The 17,676-nt window shown below is 35.5% G+C and overlaps 1 protein-coding gene across 1 annotated transcript in view; it reads left to right on the top strand.

Annotated features, from left to right (window-relative positions):
- LOC134264685 (proline-rich protein PRCC-like) overlaps positions 1-17,676 on the top strand; it is a 96,382-nt gene that overhangs the window by 177 nt on the left and 78,529 nt on the right. Inside the window, exon 2 of the mRNA XM_062746949.1 lies at positions 133-639. Coding sequence (XP_062602933.1) covers positions 133-639 — 507 coding nt within the window. The remainder of the gene's footprint in view (positions 1-132; positions 640-17,676) is intronic.

Below are 17,676 nucleotides of genomic sequence, written 5' to 3'. Positions count from 1 at the left end.
GCTCATGTTCTCAGGTGAGCGATGTGGCCCATGGGCATCTTGTTTTTCAAATTCTATCGAAAAAGTGAAAAAAGGACATGTGATTATAAATGTTTATATGAAAGTATACCACAGATTTATTCTTATTTCAAGGGTAAAAGTGGATTATTTGCTGTACTTCCTCTGCCAATTCATGCCACCATCAAAGAGAAGAACAGAGCCTTAATTCCTCATACACTAACAAAGAAGCCAGCTCCACAAGCTTTCAATGTAATGTCGAGCTCGCACCCAAAGGAGGCTGTTGGTCCCCCCAAACCAGAAAAACATGACAGTGATAGTGAGGGGGAGGACCAACCTTCCAGTTTTTTTTCTCTGAGTTCCGAGGACATTAAAAAACCCTTTGTGTCTGGATTTTTAATGAAGAAAATGTCCCTTCCTCCTCCAGTTTCAGCTAATGATAATCAAAGTCAGAGCTTTATTTCTAGGACCACATGTCCTGCAGTTAATATGACATTAAACACTGGAGAACCTTCATTGTTCAGCGAGACTGCTGATTTCCAAAATGCTCCCATGATGTTCAAAGAATCTGCCCAAGATGGGTTTCATTCTCCTTTTTCTGGATCAACTTCTATAGACACTCCTACTACAAAACAGTTCGAGGTGAGTTCACTGAAAACTTTGTAACTTTATCAGTCAAATTGGACTATTGCTCTCTGATTAAGCCCATGTTTGCATCATGCATAGAAATATTTTCACTTTTTAAGGTGAAGGAGATTTTATATTAATCAAATGAAGGGCCAAGGGCAATAATAAAGTGGGGTCATTTAAAAACTTCTTTTCAAGAAGCACTAAACAGGTGAAAGAGAGAAGAAAATGCTAAATTATTTGAATCATGGCCTCCAGTGGTAGGATGGGGCCACAATAGAGGATAACAGTTTGACATTGATAAACTAAGAATGTAGGAAAAATTCTTTAAAAATCTTTTTAGCTCACCTGAGCTGAAGGCTCAAGTGAGCTTCTCTGATCACATTTTGTCCGTCCTCCATCTGTCTAGCTGTCCGTCCGTCCATCTGTCTGTCTGTAAATTTTTCACATTTTCGACTTCTCAAGAACCAATGGGCCAATTTTAACCAAACTTAATACAAAGCATCCTTGGGTGAAGGGGGATTGCGACATAGTAAGCTGTTTTATACAAGAAAAATATAACAACATGATAGCGACACAAGAAATACAAAGCAAGTTATAAACGATACATAAATTCGAAAGAGAGCATGAAAATTAATCTGTAATCAGGAAACAATAAGTTTAAAAATATTGAGAAATCAATTAAACACTATGTACACATTCACAATGGTGCCCGAGTCATCAGACTGTTGAACAGTGCTTTCAGAATCTCTCGCAAAAGTCAACTGGTGATGAGGATGGACTGTTGCGCGTGTTTAATGGCTGAGTCTGGGGTTTTGATATATCTCGTATATGAATCGGAGGTCCACCTTCCTAGTGATTTGATAAGGTGGTCTTCGATGGGGGCTTCTGCTGCAGATGTAGCAGCACCAATTCGGAAAGAATGTCCAGTGATGTAGCTGTCACCATGGTTTGAACGCTTCAGTAGATCCCTTAACATAGTCAAAAAATTACACCGACTAAGGGCACTTCTATTTTCCATGATGAAGAGGGGGAAGTGCATTTTGGGATCAAAAATGGCATTTCTTGTAGATAAGTAGTTCTTTAGTTGTTGAAATGGACATAATACAGAATTATTTTTAAACAACTTGATCCCTAATCCTTTTCGGAACATGTAATTCTTGGATTGTTTAAAGAAGAGAACGACGTGGTCATCGTAGAATTGTAGGTTGCTTACGCACAGATTAACGTGAGGGTCGAAGGCTGCTTTGCATGTAAATTCCGCACATCTGAGGAAACTGAAAAAAGCCACTATACACACTGTTGTCATTAACGTATCCATGTATTTTGAGTTCACACCTTTTTGAAGCACGCTGCATGTCTTGTAATACATTGTAAGTAATAGGTTGTGGGCTTGGATGGTAGGATGGACTTTGTCTTTTTATACTGCTAAGTAGCATGTGCAATCTAGGTAAATTGCCTGCCAAATCGGTAAAGGGGTTAGGTATACCGAGCAGAATGAGATGGTGTCGAATCCTGCAGAGGTAAAGCTTTATTGTTTGGTAAGACAGGTTCGTGGAATCGTAACAGGTGACAAATTCCATTAAAGTAGATTCTGACATACTTTGACACATGTTGTTCATACAGCTAAATTTTAAGAAGGCTTGATATCCGGAGTTATATGTAGCTTTAGTTGAAACGGATATGGAGTCTTCCATCAATGCTTCTATTCTGTGAGAGGTTTCCAAAGGACGTCCTGCAGGGATGGGCAGGGATGACGGTGTCTGTCTGCTTGAGGAGCTAGGCTTCTGAACTTGTGAAATCGAGATAAAGCATCTGCGATTACATTAGTTTTACCTGGAAGGAATTCAGAATAAATGCAGAAATTGTATTTAGGTGAACACCAGGTTGACTGTCTCATTAGTTTCATAATAGAAAGAACTTTAGATCACCCCTTTTGTATAATATTCACAGTAGCTAAGTTGTCACAATAAAAAAGTATTCTTTTGGTAGACCAACGATGTCCCCAGAGAATGGAAACTTCAATGATAGGGTACAGTTCACGGAGTACCATAGATATGTCCTTGTGTTGTTCACTTGGTAAATCATCTGGCCATTTGTCACTGAACCAGTGACCTTTGAAATATCCCCCGAATCCAAGGGTAGATGATGCATCTGTATACAAATGCATAATATTAGCTGGAGTTCTTGCGATATCATAGAAAAAAGCCATTCCACTGATCTAAGAACAATTTCCACATTCTGATGTCTTCTCTGCACTCTGAGGTCAGATGAATGTAATGATGAAGCTCACGCACAGAAGATGCTAGGCTCAACAAATAAGAAACAAATGATCGTCTGGTTCGATTACGCGAGAAGCAAAGTTCAAATGTCCCAAAAGTTGCAACAATTCACATTTTATACAGCTTTTCTTCACGCTAAAAGTTTCTAACATTTCTCGTATTCTAAGAACTTTGTCTGGAGGAAGTCGTGCTTGCATTTTAGAAGAATCGAAAATTATTTCAAGGTATTCCATAACAGTATCTAGGCTCATGGTCTTGTGTAGAGCAATTGGAATATTCAGCTTCTTAAAGATCATTGTCAGGAGGGCCATGGATCGATCCGCATCAAAATCTGGTCTTTCTATGGTTAGGAAGTCATCCAGCAAATGCAGTATAGATTCGATTTTGTAATTGTTTTGTGCTATCCAGCAAATTGCTTGGGAAAACTGATCAAAGATCTTTGGACTAGATCTACATCCAAAGGATAAACGAGTGCAGTGATAGTATAAATTTCTCCACTTCACACAATATAAATGGTACTGAGAAGGTAGTATGGGAATAAGTTTAAAGGCATCTGAAATATCAGTCTTGCACATCAGAGAGCCTTGACCATTTTGCACAATAATTTTGATGGCATCATCAATACTCACATAAGAAAGAGAGCATTGATTTTTATCAATGAGTTCATTTATACTTCGGTGAGTTTCATTGTTGTGAGGTGCAGAAAGATCCACGATTAGCCTTTTCTTTTTAGAATACTTATGTTTGTCAATTCCGAGAGGAGACACTCTGTAGTTTTCAAAAGGAGGTTCCTCATAAGGTCCTGAAAGAAAACCTTTTTCAATTTCCTTTGACAGAAACTCATCAACAATATCCATGTTCTGTAAAGCTAACCTCAAGTTTTTGCATTCTCGTGTTTTCAAGTCTGTTTTCTGCACTTTAGTGTCAAACCCGCTAGTAAAACCCTCTAAAAGGTAAGCAACAAAGTTAGGATTTTCATGATTTTCAAGTTCAAGTTTCAACTGTTGAATGTTAATTGTTGAGCAAGGAGATCCTGGAACAGATAGTCATTTGGGATCGGTAGCAGAGGAAGATGTATTCTTGGATTTGGTTGATTTTGAAGTACAAGTAAGCGATGAATGATCCTTGCTCTTGCATAGGCTGCAAATGTGAAGGAAAGGACAGTTGCTTCTTCCGCATTTCCTAGTAGAATTGAAATTGTTACAGATTTCCTGTCCATCATGTAACAGCCTCTTTCTGCCATGCTTATCTGTATTACTATTTGAGGATTGATGAGAAGTCGCTGATGAATTGTTCTGTGATTGAGGACAAAACCTGGTATCATGAGAAACTTCTGAGCAGATAGAGCAGGATCTGGATTCAGATGCTATGAGCTGAATGAGATCTCTGTCTCTCACAGACCAGTCAACTTTAATCTTGTGAACGGCCAAGGCATTGGCACTTCACAGAGAAAATAGCTTGTGGTACTCATAAAATCTTTCTCCGTAAACATTGTATATGTCGATGATATTGATACTTCATATTGAACAAGTTCTTCTCTGCGATTAGGGAATGCCTGGCACATGCATCGTTTATATTTTCCGAATGCAGTAGTAAGGCACCTTTTAAGTCGGAACTGTAAATCACTTTTTATTCAGCAATAGTAAGGCACCTTTTATATAGAGCGACGACCACAATATTTTGTCTCGCTTATAAAGAATCAATGACAATCTCTTCTATAGTGATCTGGTTTCTCTTTTTCTGAGGTAGTAATTTCATAATAAGGGATAAGCAATGAAGCAAGATTAACATCCTTACCCTCGATTATGTTTTTCCGAATGGAATTGGAAATCAATTCCATTTGTGGCAAATCCTCCGGGTTCGTGCCGAATTTCCTCGGGCTCTGGGTGTTTTCGTTTGCCGTTTGGTAGAACTGCTGCAAGTTAAATGATGGCGAGCTGCTAGTGTTGGTGTCTTTCGTTGTAATAAGGGAAGTTAGACTCGAAACCATCGTCTGGAGGCTTTGGACTGTGTGCACAAGAGACTCGATAACTCCTGGGGAACTCGAGGCAGCTAAGCTTTGGTGGCAGAGGATAGTTTTTTTTGCAATCAAAAAGTTTGACTGACGCCTTACTTAATATTGAGCTGCTTTTAAAATGTGCATTGAAAAATTTTAAATTTCCTCTACATGTAATAATAGTATGATGAAGTCCCTTGAAGAATTTGAAGTTTTTAGGAATAAAACATGTACAACTTACACAATGAGCCCTAAACTGATGGCTCAGGGACAATCTCAAAATTTCATGTAAATCAAGCCTAATTTCACTATTTCTCCACAGCCGCAACTGCTTCCAGGCCCGTGCTCATGACCTAAGCTACCACACAAATTGCAGAACATTTGTACATACCACTGAACAGGAAGAGATAATGGCTCAACCACCTCGTTTTCAAGCTACAATTCATCCTATGAATCCACCCCGCTTTTCTGGTGAAATACCAGAAGAGTGATTTTTGAGCTTAGTTTTGTATTTCTAGTCCATATCTCATATACAGTAGTAGTGACACTAAAGTGTCATATTTCAATAAAATATACAAGGCCACCAATTCCCTCCAATGCACCCATACAATATTCTAGCTATAAAATTACCTATAATATGCATTCAAACGTCAGGTTTCTCTTTTTTTGGACGGTACTTAATCCCAAACTATCCTCTGCCACCTTTGGTTTCCGCCGGAAGTAGTTGAGCTTGGATAAGTCGTACTTGGAAAGGATGTTGTACTAGCTACGGATACAGCAGACAAACTTTGGAGATTCAAAGATTGTCTGGAAAAACTATTTGTGTGGTTAGAATAATCCACAGAATTCAAATCGATGGCCCTGCTTTCATTTTGACTGTTTGAAGCGTCAATATTTTTTCTAAACACATTGTCCACGTACAATTTCAGCAACACAGAGATAGGAAAATTGGAAGAAGCGCTTATATTAGCCTCTAACAGTTTTCACGAAGAACAACAGCGGACCAATTTAAATAATTTGTCATGTCAAGAGAATCACAGAAGGTTCTTTGTCTTTCAGCACTTCTCCTGGTCGCCATTGTTGTTTTGAGATACATTGATTTTATTATCACAATTTCACTAATTAATGAAGTGTTTTTCCCAGAATAACATGGTCAAAAACACAATTTAAGTACACTGAAAATAAATACACAAACAAACAAATCGGATGATCGATGATTATGATGTAATCCTATGGATTAATGAAGACAATAATAGCTTGGTACTGACGCTGTCTGGGACCATGGAAAGATAAGAAGGCATGTGACTAGCTATTCTTGACCTATTGACCAATGACTGATGGACATGAAAATCAGCGTGCCCGTTGCATAATATTGGTAAATGTAAACAAAAGCAGAGGGAGGAAGGGCTTAGTTATGCAAATTGTATGAATTAAACTTTGATTAAAATTTTAATAAAATAATTTAAGCTACAACTTATGCGGAAGCATCCTTGGGTAGTGTAAATTTAAAATTGTAAAAGTCATGACCCCCGGGGGTAGGGCGGGCCTAAATAGGGAGTCCAAGTTTTACATAGATATATTTTTTTTAAAAAATCTTTAAAAATCTTCTTCTCAAGAACCACTGGGCCAGGAAAGCTGAAACTTATGTGGAAGCATCCTTGGTTAGTGTAGATTTTAAATTGTTAAAATCATGACCCTCAGGGGTAGGGCGGGGCCGCAATAGGGAATCAAAGTTTTACATAGAAATATTTTGGAAAATTTATTAAGAATCTTCTTCTCAAAAACCACTGGGCCAGGAAAGCTGAAACTTATGTGGAAGCATCCTTAGGTAGTGTAGATTCTAAAGTATTAAAATCATGACAGGGGAGGGGAGTAGGGGGCCACAATAGGTATAACAAAGGGGAAATCTGGTCAAGAACTGCATCACCACAGTTAATCAGGTGAGCGATGTGGTCCATGGGCCTCTTGTTTTCAAGAACCAGTTGGCCAGAAAAATTAAATCTTCAGAATGAATAAGCTTCATTAGTACTTGAAGATTACAAATTTGTTTTTATTATGCCCTGCCATGCATATGGCCAGGGCATATAGTGTTTGTCATGTCCGTCTTCCGTCCTTCTGTCCAACTTTGCATTTAGCTCAGTTTAAAGCTTAGTTTCAAAGAAACTATCCAAGATATTTTGTGGTCTCAAGGTCACTTCAAAGTTGACCTAAATTTACAATTAATAAAAACGTGTATATTTTGCTTACTATAAGGATTAGGATCATCAAATCTTGTAAGTTGATGCATCTTCACATCATGTTATTTCAAAAGTAGGTCACCATGACCTACTTTTTAAATTTTGCGGGGATTTGTTTTGAAATTGATTTGAAGGCTTATTTTGGACACTTTAAAGCCTATCATCATCAAACTTTGTCAGTTGATGCATCTTGGGTCCTCAAACAATGTCAACTTAAAATTAGGTGACAATGACCTAATTTTTGAACTTAATGACATATTTTTAAAAACATTAAATCCCATTATTTCAGACATTGGGAGGTTTAGAATCATCAAATCTTGTACTTTGATGCCTCTTGGGTCATTAAAACATATTCATGAAAAAGTAGGTCACTGTGACCTACTTTTTGAATTTTGCCGACATTTGTTTTCAAATTGTTTAAAATGCATATTTTGATTACCTTCAGACCTACGATCATCAAACTTGGTCAGTAGATGCATCTTGGGTCTTTGAAAAATGTCGACCAAAATGTAGGTCACGATGACCTACTTTCGACATTTTATGGCTATATTTAAGTATCTTAGGTATTTATTGGCTTAGAATCATCAAACTTTGTGAGTCCATGCATATTTGGTTTTCAGAGAGTGACGACCAAAAAGTAGGTCATGGTGACCTACTTTTGACATTTTATGGCTTTATTTAAGTACCTCCGGTACTTATTGACTTAGAATCATCAAATTTTGTGAGTTGATGCATCTTGGGTTTTCGGAGAGTGACGACCAAAAAGTAGGTCATGGTGACCTACTTTTGACATTTTGTGGCTATTATTAAGTATCTGTGGTACTTATTTACCTAAAATCATCAAACTTTGTCAGTTGATGCATCTTGGGTTTTCGGAGATTGTCGACCAAAAAGTAGATCACAGTGACCTACTTTTGACATTTTATGGCTATATTTAAGTATCTCAGGCACTTATTGGCTAAGAATCATCAAACTTTGTCTCTTGGGTTTTCGGAGAATGTCGACCAAAAAGTAGGTCACGGTGACCTACTTTTGAATATCTCAGGTACGTATTAGCTTAGAATCATCAAACTTTGTCAGTTTAGGCACCTTGGGTTTTCGGTGAATGTCGACCAAAAAGTAGGTCAATGTGACCTTTTTTTGACATTTAATGGCTATATTTAATTATATCTAGTACTTATTGGCTCGGAATCATCAAACTTTGTCAGTTGAGGCATCTTATGGTTTCATTGAATGTCCAACAAGAAGTAGGTCACGGTGACCTACTTTTGAATGTCTCAGGTACCTATTGGCTTAGAATCATTAAATTTTGTCAGTTTAGGCATTTTCGGTTTTTGAATAATGTCGACCAAAAAGTAGGTCACCGTGACCTACTTTTGACATTTGATGGCTATATTTAATTATCTCTAATACTAATTGGCTTAGAATCGTCAAACTTTGGCAGTTGATGCATCTTGGGTTTTCAGAGAATGATGACCAAAAAGTAGACCATGGTGACCTACTTTTGAATGTCTCAGGTACTTATTTAATTAGAATCATCAGTCTTTGTCAATTAATGTAACTTGAGTCCTCAGAAAATTTTAATCAAAAGATAGGTCACTGTGACCTACTTATGGTATTTTATAATTATATTTTAATATCTTCAGTCTTAGCTGGCTTAATACTATCAAACTTTGTAAGTTGATGCATTTTGGGTCTTATGATACTAATAGAGTTGGAGGCTTCTAATAGAAGTGATAGATTGTACAATTTATCAGAAGAGCAATTCAAGGCCCTTGGGCCTCTTGTTAAATAAGTGCTTTGCTCAGTTTTAAAGATACCAATTAAGATAGTGTTATCAAACTTCATATGCTGATACACACTGAAGAGAGCTATTCAACTGCATCAACATTTTTGACTGCAACCTTTCTTTTGACCTTGACCACATTTTTCTTAAATTAGTTTTTAGCTCAGTTTTTAAGAAACCATCTAAGATATATTTATCAAAATTCATTAGCTGATACATACTGATGAGAGCTATTCAACTGCATCAACATTTTGACCTTGACCTTTCCTTTGACCTTGACTTCACTGTCTTTAAATTAGTTTCAAACTTCATGTGCTGATACATACTCATGTAAGCAATTCAACCTCAACCTTTCCTCTGACCTTGTCCACATTTGTCTTAAATTAGAGTTTAGCTCAGTTTCTAAGAAACCATATAAGATATTTTTATCAAACTTCATTAGCTGATACGTACTGATGAGAGCTATTCATCTGCATCAACATTTGACCTTGATCTTTCCTTTCACCTTGATCTAGACCTTTCATTTGACTTTGACCTCACTTTTATTGTGTTCAAGTCGGTTTTAAAGAAATCATTCAAGATATTTTAATCAAACTTCAGATGTTGATACAAATTGATGAGAGATATTCAACTGCATCAACATATTGATCTTGACCTTTCCTTTCACCTTGATCTCAGTTTTCCTGAATTAGTGTCAAACTTCACATCCTAGTACATACAGTGGTTCCACTTAATCGGATAGCGGTTAAACGAATATTTCGGCTATTTCAATATAATATCAGAGCACAAAACCATTTCTTATATATTTATTAATAATTTCTTCTGATAATCTGATGAGAAAATATCAGAATTTCGTTTTATCTGATACAAAAATTTGGACCATCGTAGTATTTTTTGATAATTGTGACCTTGTTCACACCTCTTACTTCCTTAGTGAAGCCCTTGTTTACACTGTCTGACACTTTGAGTACGATAATGAGGGGATTAGTTACGGCTGAACGCACACAATCACCTTACCTGTGTTAATAATTGGCACACTAGACTGATATGTTTTGATACAGTTATGATGATTAAACCCCTGTCACACCGGGGCTGCCTCCTCACAGTGACTGCAAGGCGTCCTCAAAAAATGCAAAACGCCGAGGTAATCGCAGTAGAGTCTCCTACAGCGCCGTGACAACGCGGCGAGATCTCCACTGAACGCTGTGAGGTCGCGTAGGGTCTCCTAGAACGCCAGGGGACGGCGATCACTTTGGGCATGTACAAAGTACGCGCCGTGTGATCGCGGTCTGATAAGAATGCAGTAGAAACGTAGTATGATCGCCGTAGCAGTGCGGTGAGATCTCCATTAACGTAGTGGGAGCTCCGTACGAACGCCGTGAAGACGCACATGATCGCGGCACAAACGCAGTGATAGAAGACTGCGCTTCCACGGAGACCTCACGGAGATGTCACGGAGACCTTGGAGATGTCACTGCGTTTCTATCGCATTTTTACGGCGCTTCTAATGATATTTATCGTCTTGTGATTTTTTCGACTGGGATTACACGGCGACAGCACGGAGTTGTCACTGCGATCATTGTGCTCCCATGGCGTTTCTACAGCGTCCGTTGGCGATCACAGTGTGTTTTCACGGCGTTGATAGAGCGTTGTCAGCCAGCTCACAAAACAAGAGCAATGGGATCATGTTTGATCAGCAATAATTCCAACGTATTTGTTGTACTAGGAGCATTTAAGTGAAAAAAAAAATAATGGAAGAGAAAATTACACCACCAGAACTTGTTCTGTTGTTTCACTTAGATTTTGTAGAAAAAGTAAAAGTAAAATCGTGTCTTAAATATTTTCCCCTTTCAGAGTATATATTTGAATCGAAGATTGATTCACATTAGTGCAACAAAAACTATACCTCAGGTAATTTATGTTGTAAATGACAGACTAAGCAATAATCATCAATTCAACTCTTAATAAAACATTCCGGATAAATCCTAGATTTTCTCTTCCGTCACTGGCCGAGTTCGCGATGACTTAAAAAATAATTATCTTTTTATAGAAATATATATTCAGTTTCTTCCTTTTTATAAAAAATCAACTCCTGACTGAAGTCTTTATTTGTTCCAGTTCAGAGGGGCAGATAATATATTGAAACCCTATCTTGTTCTTTTCAGTAGATCTTTATTTATCAAACTGAAGTGTGACATAAATTTTTGGATAAAATATAGACAAAAATAAAGAGTTCATTATGCTTAAATGTGCACAGGGTACGGTCCTACGGCGCACGGTCAAAAAACGAAGGTTTTATAAGAGAATACAGGGGTATTTATTTGAAATAGAAGATTTAAATAGATAAGATCAGGGTAAAAATTATCCTTAGTCGATTCCAAATTTATTTTGTAGTTTTCTTAAAAATTTCAAGGCATTTAGTCATTTTTTTTTGGCAGTTTCCTGAGCATTCGAAATGGGAAAGTGGTAAACACAACATACAAAAAATATGACGTTTGATGAAGTTACGGTGCACCGGAAAGCAGTTTGAGTTTGATTTAGATGGTGTAATAATACCATAAGTGATTATAATTAATACGGAAGGAATTTTTTTTTTAAAAAATCAACAGATCCTTAGTATAGAATCGAAGTGGGAGTTATCATAGTGAAGTCTTTCTTGATCGAGTCCCCAGGTAGTTCAAACATACGGACAAACTGCTATAATTGTAATAGCAAAAGACACTGTCATTGTTGACCGTCAATATAATATTTTCTATTAGTTGAATAGTGATGGGAATATTGTCCGTAACTTACCAATAAATCATCAGAAGATTGCTTGTTTGTGTCAGATTGGTTCCTCAACTGTTTATGGATACTAAATTATGTGCATCAATGAAATTCCTTAATGTAAGTGGGACTTTTCCAACTTTATTTTTATCACAAAGATGAAATGTAACGCTGTTTTAGCCACTTTGACGTAATCACCCCTGCGAAATGATCAAGAATAATTCTTGAACTTTTAAGAAAAGTTCATGAATTATATTCTTGAATCAGCTCATGAATTGTTCATGAAGATCCCATGAAGTTAAAATTGGACACTCATGATTTCATGGATTTTATTCATGAAAACCAAGTTCAAGAATATTCAAGAATTATGTGTTGTTCATGAACAAACTTGGATTTTTTAAATACCTGCAAAATGATCAAGAATAATTCTTGAACTTTTAAGAAATGTTCATGAATTATATTCTTGAACTTTCAAGAAAAGTTCATGAATGATATTAATAAGTTCAATGCATTTTCATGAACTATTCATGAATAATTTATAAAAGTTATTTAGGAATGTTCATGAACTATTCATGAATGTTCTTGCTTCTTTGTAAACAAAAATGTAATAAGTTATGCAAAATGAAAAACTGTAAAAGAAAATATTTTAATAGCATCTTGAAAGATTTCAAAGAATTTTTGTTTTTCAATCATGGTAACAAAATCTTTGTTCAAGTAAACAACTCTGATAAGTGATAACGATAATAAATAAATTATATAGTTCATTCCTAGTAAAATTATGAAAAATTTCAATTCAAACGCGATTCTTTGCAGAATCCTTAACCTTACTTGGTCAAGAGGAGAGTGGGTTCCTTATTCAGCGTATTTCAAAGTGTATGCCTAAAATGGAATGATTTTTAATCCAAGTCTCACTGTCTGGCAGAAAAGTGTGTTTAGCAATTAGGGCATCAGCTAAAAGGGCTTTCAAGGATTTTGAGCAGAGGTGGTCAAATAAAAAATTCTTATTGGCTTTCCCTGTGGAATTTTCAGAATTTCATCACTTGGATCCTTTGATCGATTACGATTCATATTTTTATTCCTTTCTTTTGTTTTTCTTCAAGAGCCTGGATTTTTTATATTCTTTTTTTTTGGCAGCCAGAGTTTTTTAATCTTCTGATCTCAACTCATCAACATTATCTGTGAACTACTTATCTTTTCCCTACAAGAACAAAGATTTTCTGAAAATGCTCATAAATGTGAAAAATTAAGACTTAATAGTTTGGTTTTTTTTTTTTTTGCATATTTGTTTCATTTAATTCTGCATCATAGGCACTGCCATATTTTAAAGCATTTCTAGCGGAAGTTTAGCCTGTTTCCCTTGCCCGCCATGTTCAAGATGTTATAGGTGAACAGGATGAATGTTTCAGTCTTTAATTCTTAAATGTAACGTAATTTGGTTGGATCCTTACTCAGAACAAAGTTTGACAAAATTTTCACTAAAAAGGACAATATATACTGAACTCTTACAAATAGACAGTAACAGCTTGACAAATTTCTCACAGATTCAGCGATTGCCTCCATTTTTTTGTAACTCACCATTAATATCTGCAGTTATGAAGTCAATTGATCCTCTGGACATTCCTTCTTCGTATTCTGTTATTTTCTTCAAAGGTTGACAAAGAATGACTAGATCTACGCTAATAATTCTCCCACTCTACCGATTCACTTTTCAACGTCTCGCGCGTTTCAAAGTTTGCGCCTTTTAAAAAGTGTCATGCAGAGCTAATTAAGAAATAGTTTCGAATTGCAAAGATTTTCGTTAAACAAAAAATAACAAACACTATCTGAATGATTTTTCACTGAAATTAATTTTTTTAAATTAATATAAATTATATCATTTATTGAATTGGATTTTTTTTTACATTATACCTGTAGAGCCATAGTTTCGTATTCAAGTATGGCCGCCTCCATATCAGAGGACAACAAATATCTCTTGGAAACACTCGCCCTCAAACTGAGTACCCTGAGCTATGAAAGTGTATAGGAGAATAGACTACAAATTAAAATACGAATGTGGTTCATGTCATAGCTTCTTCACAACCATGCAGCCTGTGCTGTATCATTTACACACGATGGACAGAAAAATGTGACTTTATAACTGCATCAAAATATAAAGCTTTTCGACCCAGGAATGGTACGGCACAGTACGGACAAGAGATATAATTTTTTAGTTGTCAGTAAATTTATGATACGTTTTTACGAAGATTATGAAATTTTTCCTAGACTCTAAGTCTGTTTCATTTTCTTACAACTTGTTAAAAGTTTGACACCCATACCGAAAAAAGTTATAACTTAGTTATAACTTTTGTAACTAAAAAAAGTTACAAAAAAGTTATAACTAAGTTATCGGAGTTTGGAATGGCATGTTTTAAGTGAGGTATAATTTAGTTATAACTTAGTTACAAAAAAGTTATAACTTTTGCGTAACTTTTCACCTTTTATTCAACATAAATACAGCAAGTACATAAAAGTTATAAAAAAGTTATAACTACAAAAAGTTATACTTATTAAAAGTTACACAAAAAGTTATAAAATAGTTACAAAGTTATACTTTAGTTATACCAAAATAAACAGTGGAAAAGTTACAAAAAAGTTATACCCAAAAAAAGTTATGAAAAAGTTACAAAAAAGTTATACCCGGAAAAAGTTATACCCAGGAAAAGTTATAACTAAAAAAAGTTATACCTATTATAAAGTTATGAAAAAGTTACAAAAAAGTTATACCCATTAAAAATTTATAACTAAAAAAAGTTATACCTATTATAAAGTTATGAAAAAGTTATAAAAAAGTTATACCCCAAGAAAGTTATGAAAAAGTTATAGAAAAGTTATACCTAAAAAAAGTTATAACTGCAAAAAGTTATACCTATTAATAAAAACTTTCGTAAAAGTTCCAGTGAAATTATATACACTGTATGTTAACCCGTTGTGAATTTACTCAGTTATAAGCTTTTAAAAAGCTACTCATTAAAATTAAAAAAAAAAAAAAGATTTTTGAAATTTATACAAAAAAGATTATTTAAAACATATTAAAGGCAATAACAATTTTACCTAACAAACACGATAAAGATAGCTTGGTTTATTGTCAAATACAACTAAATGAATGCACATGCAATTGTTTTTAAAATTCAAGTGTACCTTATTTTTCATCATGTCATCTACAACAGATTGAAATTTCTCTGGTTGTTTTAAAGAATACATTTTTAGCATATAGCAATTAGGGTCTTTGTAAAATTACCTAGCAAACTGCATTCTACTCTTGCTAATTGTATAAACAGACATCACTAATTTTAAAATATTAACACCCTATTTATTTTTGATCTAGCTGTATTTCAAAAAAAAGAAAGGTTCTAAACAGTGATTTCAGTTACAGTTTCTAGCTGCATACCACCCTCCTTGCACAGGTATCCTTGCAGGTGTACAGTTGTTTATCTTTATTATTTGAAGATAGGCTGCACTGAAAGTTGGCTGAGTTAGCTGACAGACTTAGCCATCGTTTGACAGGCCGCACTGGTAGTAGACCAAGTTAGCTGACAGACTTAGCCATTGTTTGACAGGTCGCACTGGTAGTAGACCAAGTTAGTTGAAGGACTTGGCCATCGTTTGACAGGCCGCACTGGTAGTAGACCAAGTTAGCTGACAGACTTAGCCATCATTTGACAGGCCACACTGGTAGTATGCCAAGTTAGTTGAAGGACTTGGCCATCGTTTGACAGGCCGCACTGGTAGTTGGTCAAGATAGTTGACGGACTTGGCCATCCCTTGACAGGTCGCATCTGTAGTTGGTCAAGTTAGTTGACGGACTTAACCGTCCCTTGACAAGCCGCACTGGTAGAAGGCCAAGTTAGTCAACGGTCTTAACCGTCCCTATATTGACAGGCCGTACTGGTAGTAAGCCGAGCTAGTTGACGAACTTGGCCATCTCTTGACATGCGGCACTGGTAGTAGGTTAAGTTAGTTGACGGACTTGACCATCCCTTGAAAAGCCGCTCTGGTAGTAAGCCAATCTAGTTGATGGACTTGGTTGTTCAATGACAGGCCGCACTGGTAATAGGCCAAGTTAGTTGAAGGACTTGACAGGCTGCACTGGTAGTCAGCCGAGCTAGTTGATGGACTTGGTCATCCCTTGACAGGCCGCACTGGGTCAGCCGAGCTGGCCGAGGGACTTGGCTGGTGGTCTGCGTCCCTCATTTTAGCTGGTCAGACGTCTTGGCTGGCGGGCAGTGTGACTGGTAGTCGGCTAAGTTTTCGTTGAAATATGCTTGCAATTTTAACCTTTTCTTCAATTCTGCAAAAAATTGTAAAGGTTCAAAATTTAGATTATAGATATTTAGATAGTATATTTCCAGCACTCATTTGCATATCAAATTGAAAACACTCTTCCATATCAATTAATTCAAATTCATTAATTCATCCAAAACATGGAAAATACAAGACTAATTTAAGATCTATACTTACAGGAATCAGTTTTAGATTGAAAGATTTATTGAATTTTGAAATGAAAAAAAAATTTAATTTACCTTAAACAAGTAATATTTTGAAGAATTTCATGTACTCCAGGTCAGGACAGATTCAGCTCATGGAAACATCATGTACCAATATTCTGCTTTATAAAAAAAAAAAGAAAATTAATGTTAAATTACTCATTTCATTGCATTAATTAACGTTGCAGCTAGATCATGTTATGATCATGCTGATGCGTATAAGGCTTCACAATATTTTAACAGTTCAGGGAATCTATAAACAATTGTGGGAATAAATATGACAAAGAACAACATATTTGATTAATATACTAAATGCTGAAAAATATTATGCGTTTCAAATACTTTCAATTTGTTTACTTCAGTCTTTGTCATTCGACATACCAATCAAAACAAACAAGAAATCTAAGATTCACACGCCTAGAATTTTGTTCATTCCCAATATTTCTTCTTTTTGGAATGTTATTCCAGAGGTACTAAGTATACTTTACCAAAATCAATAAAATGTTAGCATAAATATCGCCTTACCAACTGGTTTTATCTCCTTTTTTTCTGACAACACTTTCAACATCCAAACATTCAAATCGTCCATGGAAAAATCCGCGCTCTGTTATTGACCAATCATAGAACTCAAAAACGTCACGTGATCGAAAAAAATAAATAAATAATTCATAATTAATTTATTTTAAATGCAAATAAACCTAATTGTGTAATTTTAAACTTAAATTAAAAATATAAATACCAGTTGGTGTTAAAATTTTGAATTTATCTTAGTATAATCAACAAAACGGACATCGGAGGCCGCCATATTTTTTGTTGCCGCCATTTTGAATTTAATATTTGTTTATTTGTGAAAATAACTATTATAACTGGGTTATTTAATTATGCAAACAATAAAATCTACATGTACTAGTCATCTGCTTAAATCTTAATATAACTGGCAGTCTTTATTCACAACATCGTAATACCTGTTCAACATGAACATGCACATACTCTATGCTGTTGTTTATCTTTTTAGCCACCCATATTACGACTGATTTTCTTCAGATTTCAAACAACCTGTGTAGAATTGTACCATTCAGAGATTGTGTAATACCCAAGCTGAAATATTTACGATGTGTTGGCCACAAAGGTCACCTAGTACAAACACCTGTCTCACAGAAAACAATAGGGAAATTTACACAGTTTTGCACACGAAGAATCCGTGCAAAATTCACATGACTTCATGAGATTACATTTCATACTGTTTATATCTCTTGCAGTACATTTATATTTCCCCAGAATTATGAAATATATTCATTCCCAACTTCAGATGTAAGTGCATTATTATAATTTACAAGACAAATATTATGTCTCATCAGGGTCTCAATAAATACGTATTTTCTAAGAGAGAGAGAGAGAGAAGGAGAGAGAAAGAGAGAGAAAGAGAGAGAGAAATTAATTATTCTCAACTTTAGTTGAAACT

Source organism: Saccostrea cucullata, unplaced genomic scaffold (assembly GCF_032062105.1).
Source record: "Saccostrea cucullata isolate Sc308-1 unplaced genomic scaffold, CSIRO_AGI_Scuc_v1 ctg2191, whole genome shotgun sequence".
Taxonomy (NCBI): domain Eukaryota; kingdom Metazoa; phylum Mollusca; class Bivalvia; order Ostreida; family Ostreidae; genus Saccostrea; species Saccostrea cuccullata.
This window is presented reverse-complemented; position numbering and strand designations above follow the sequence as displayed.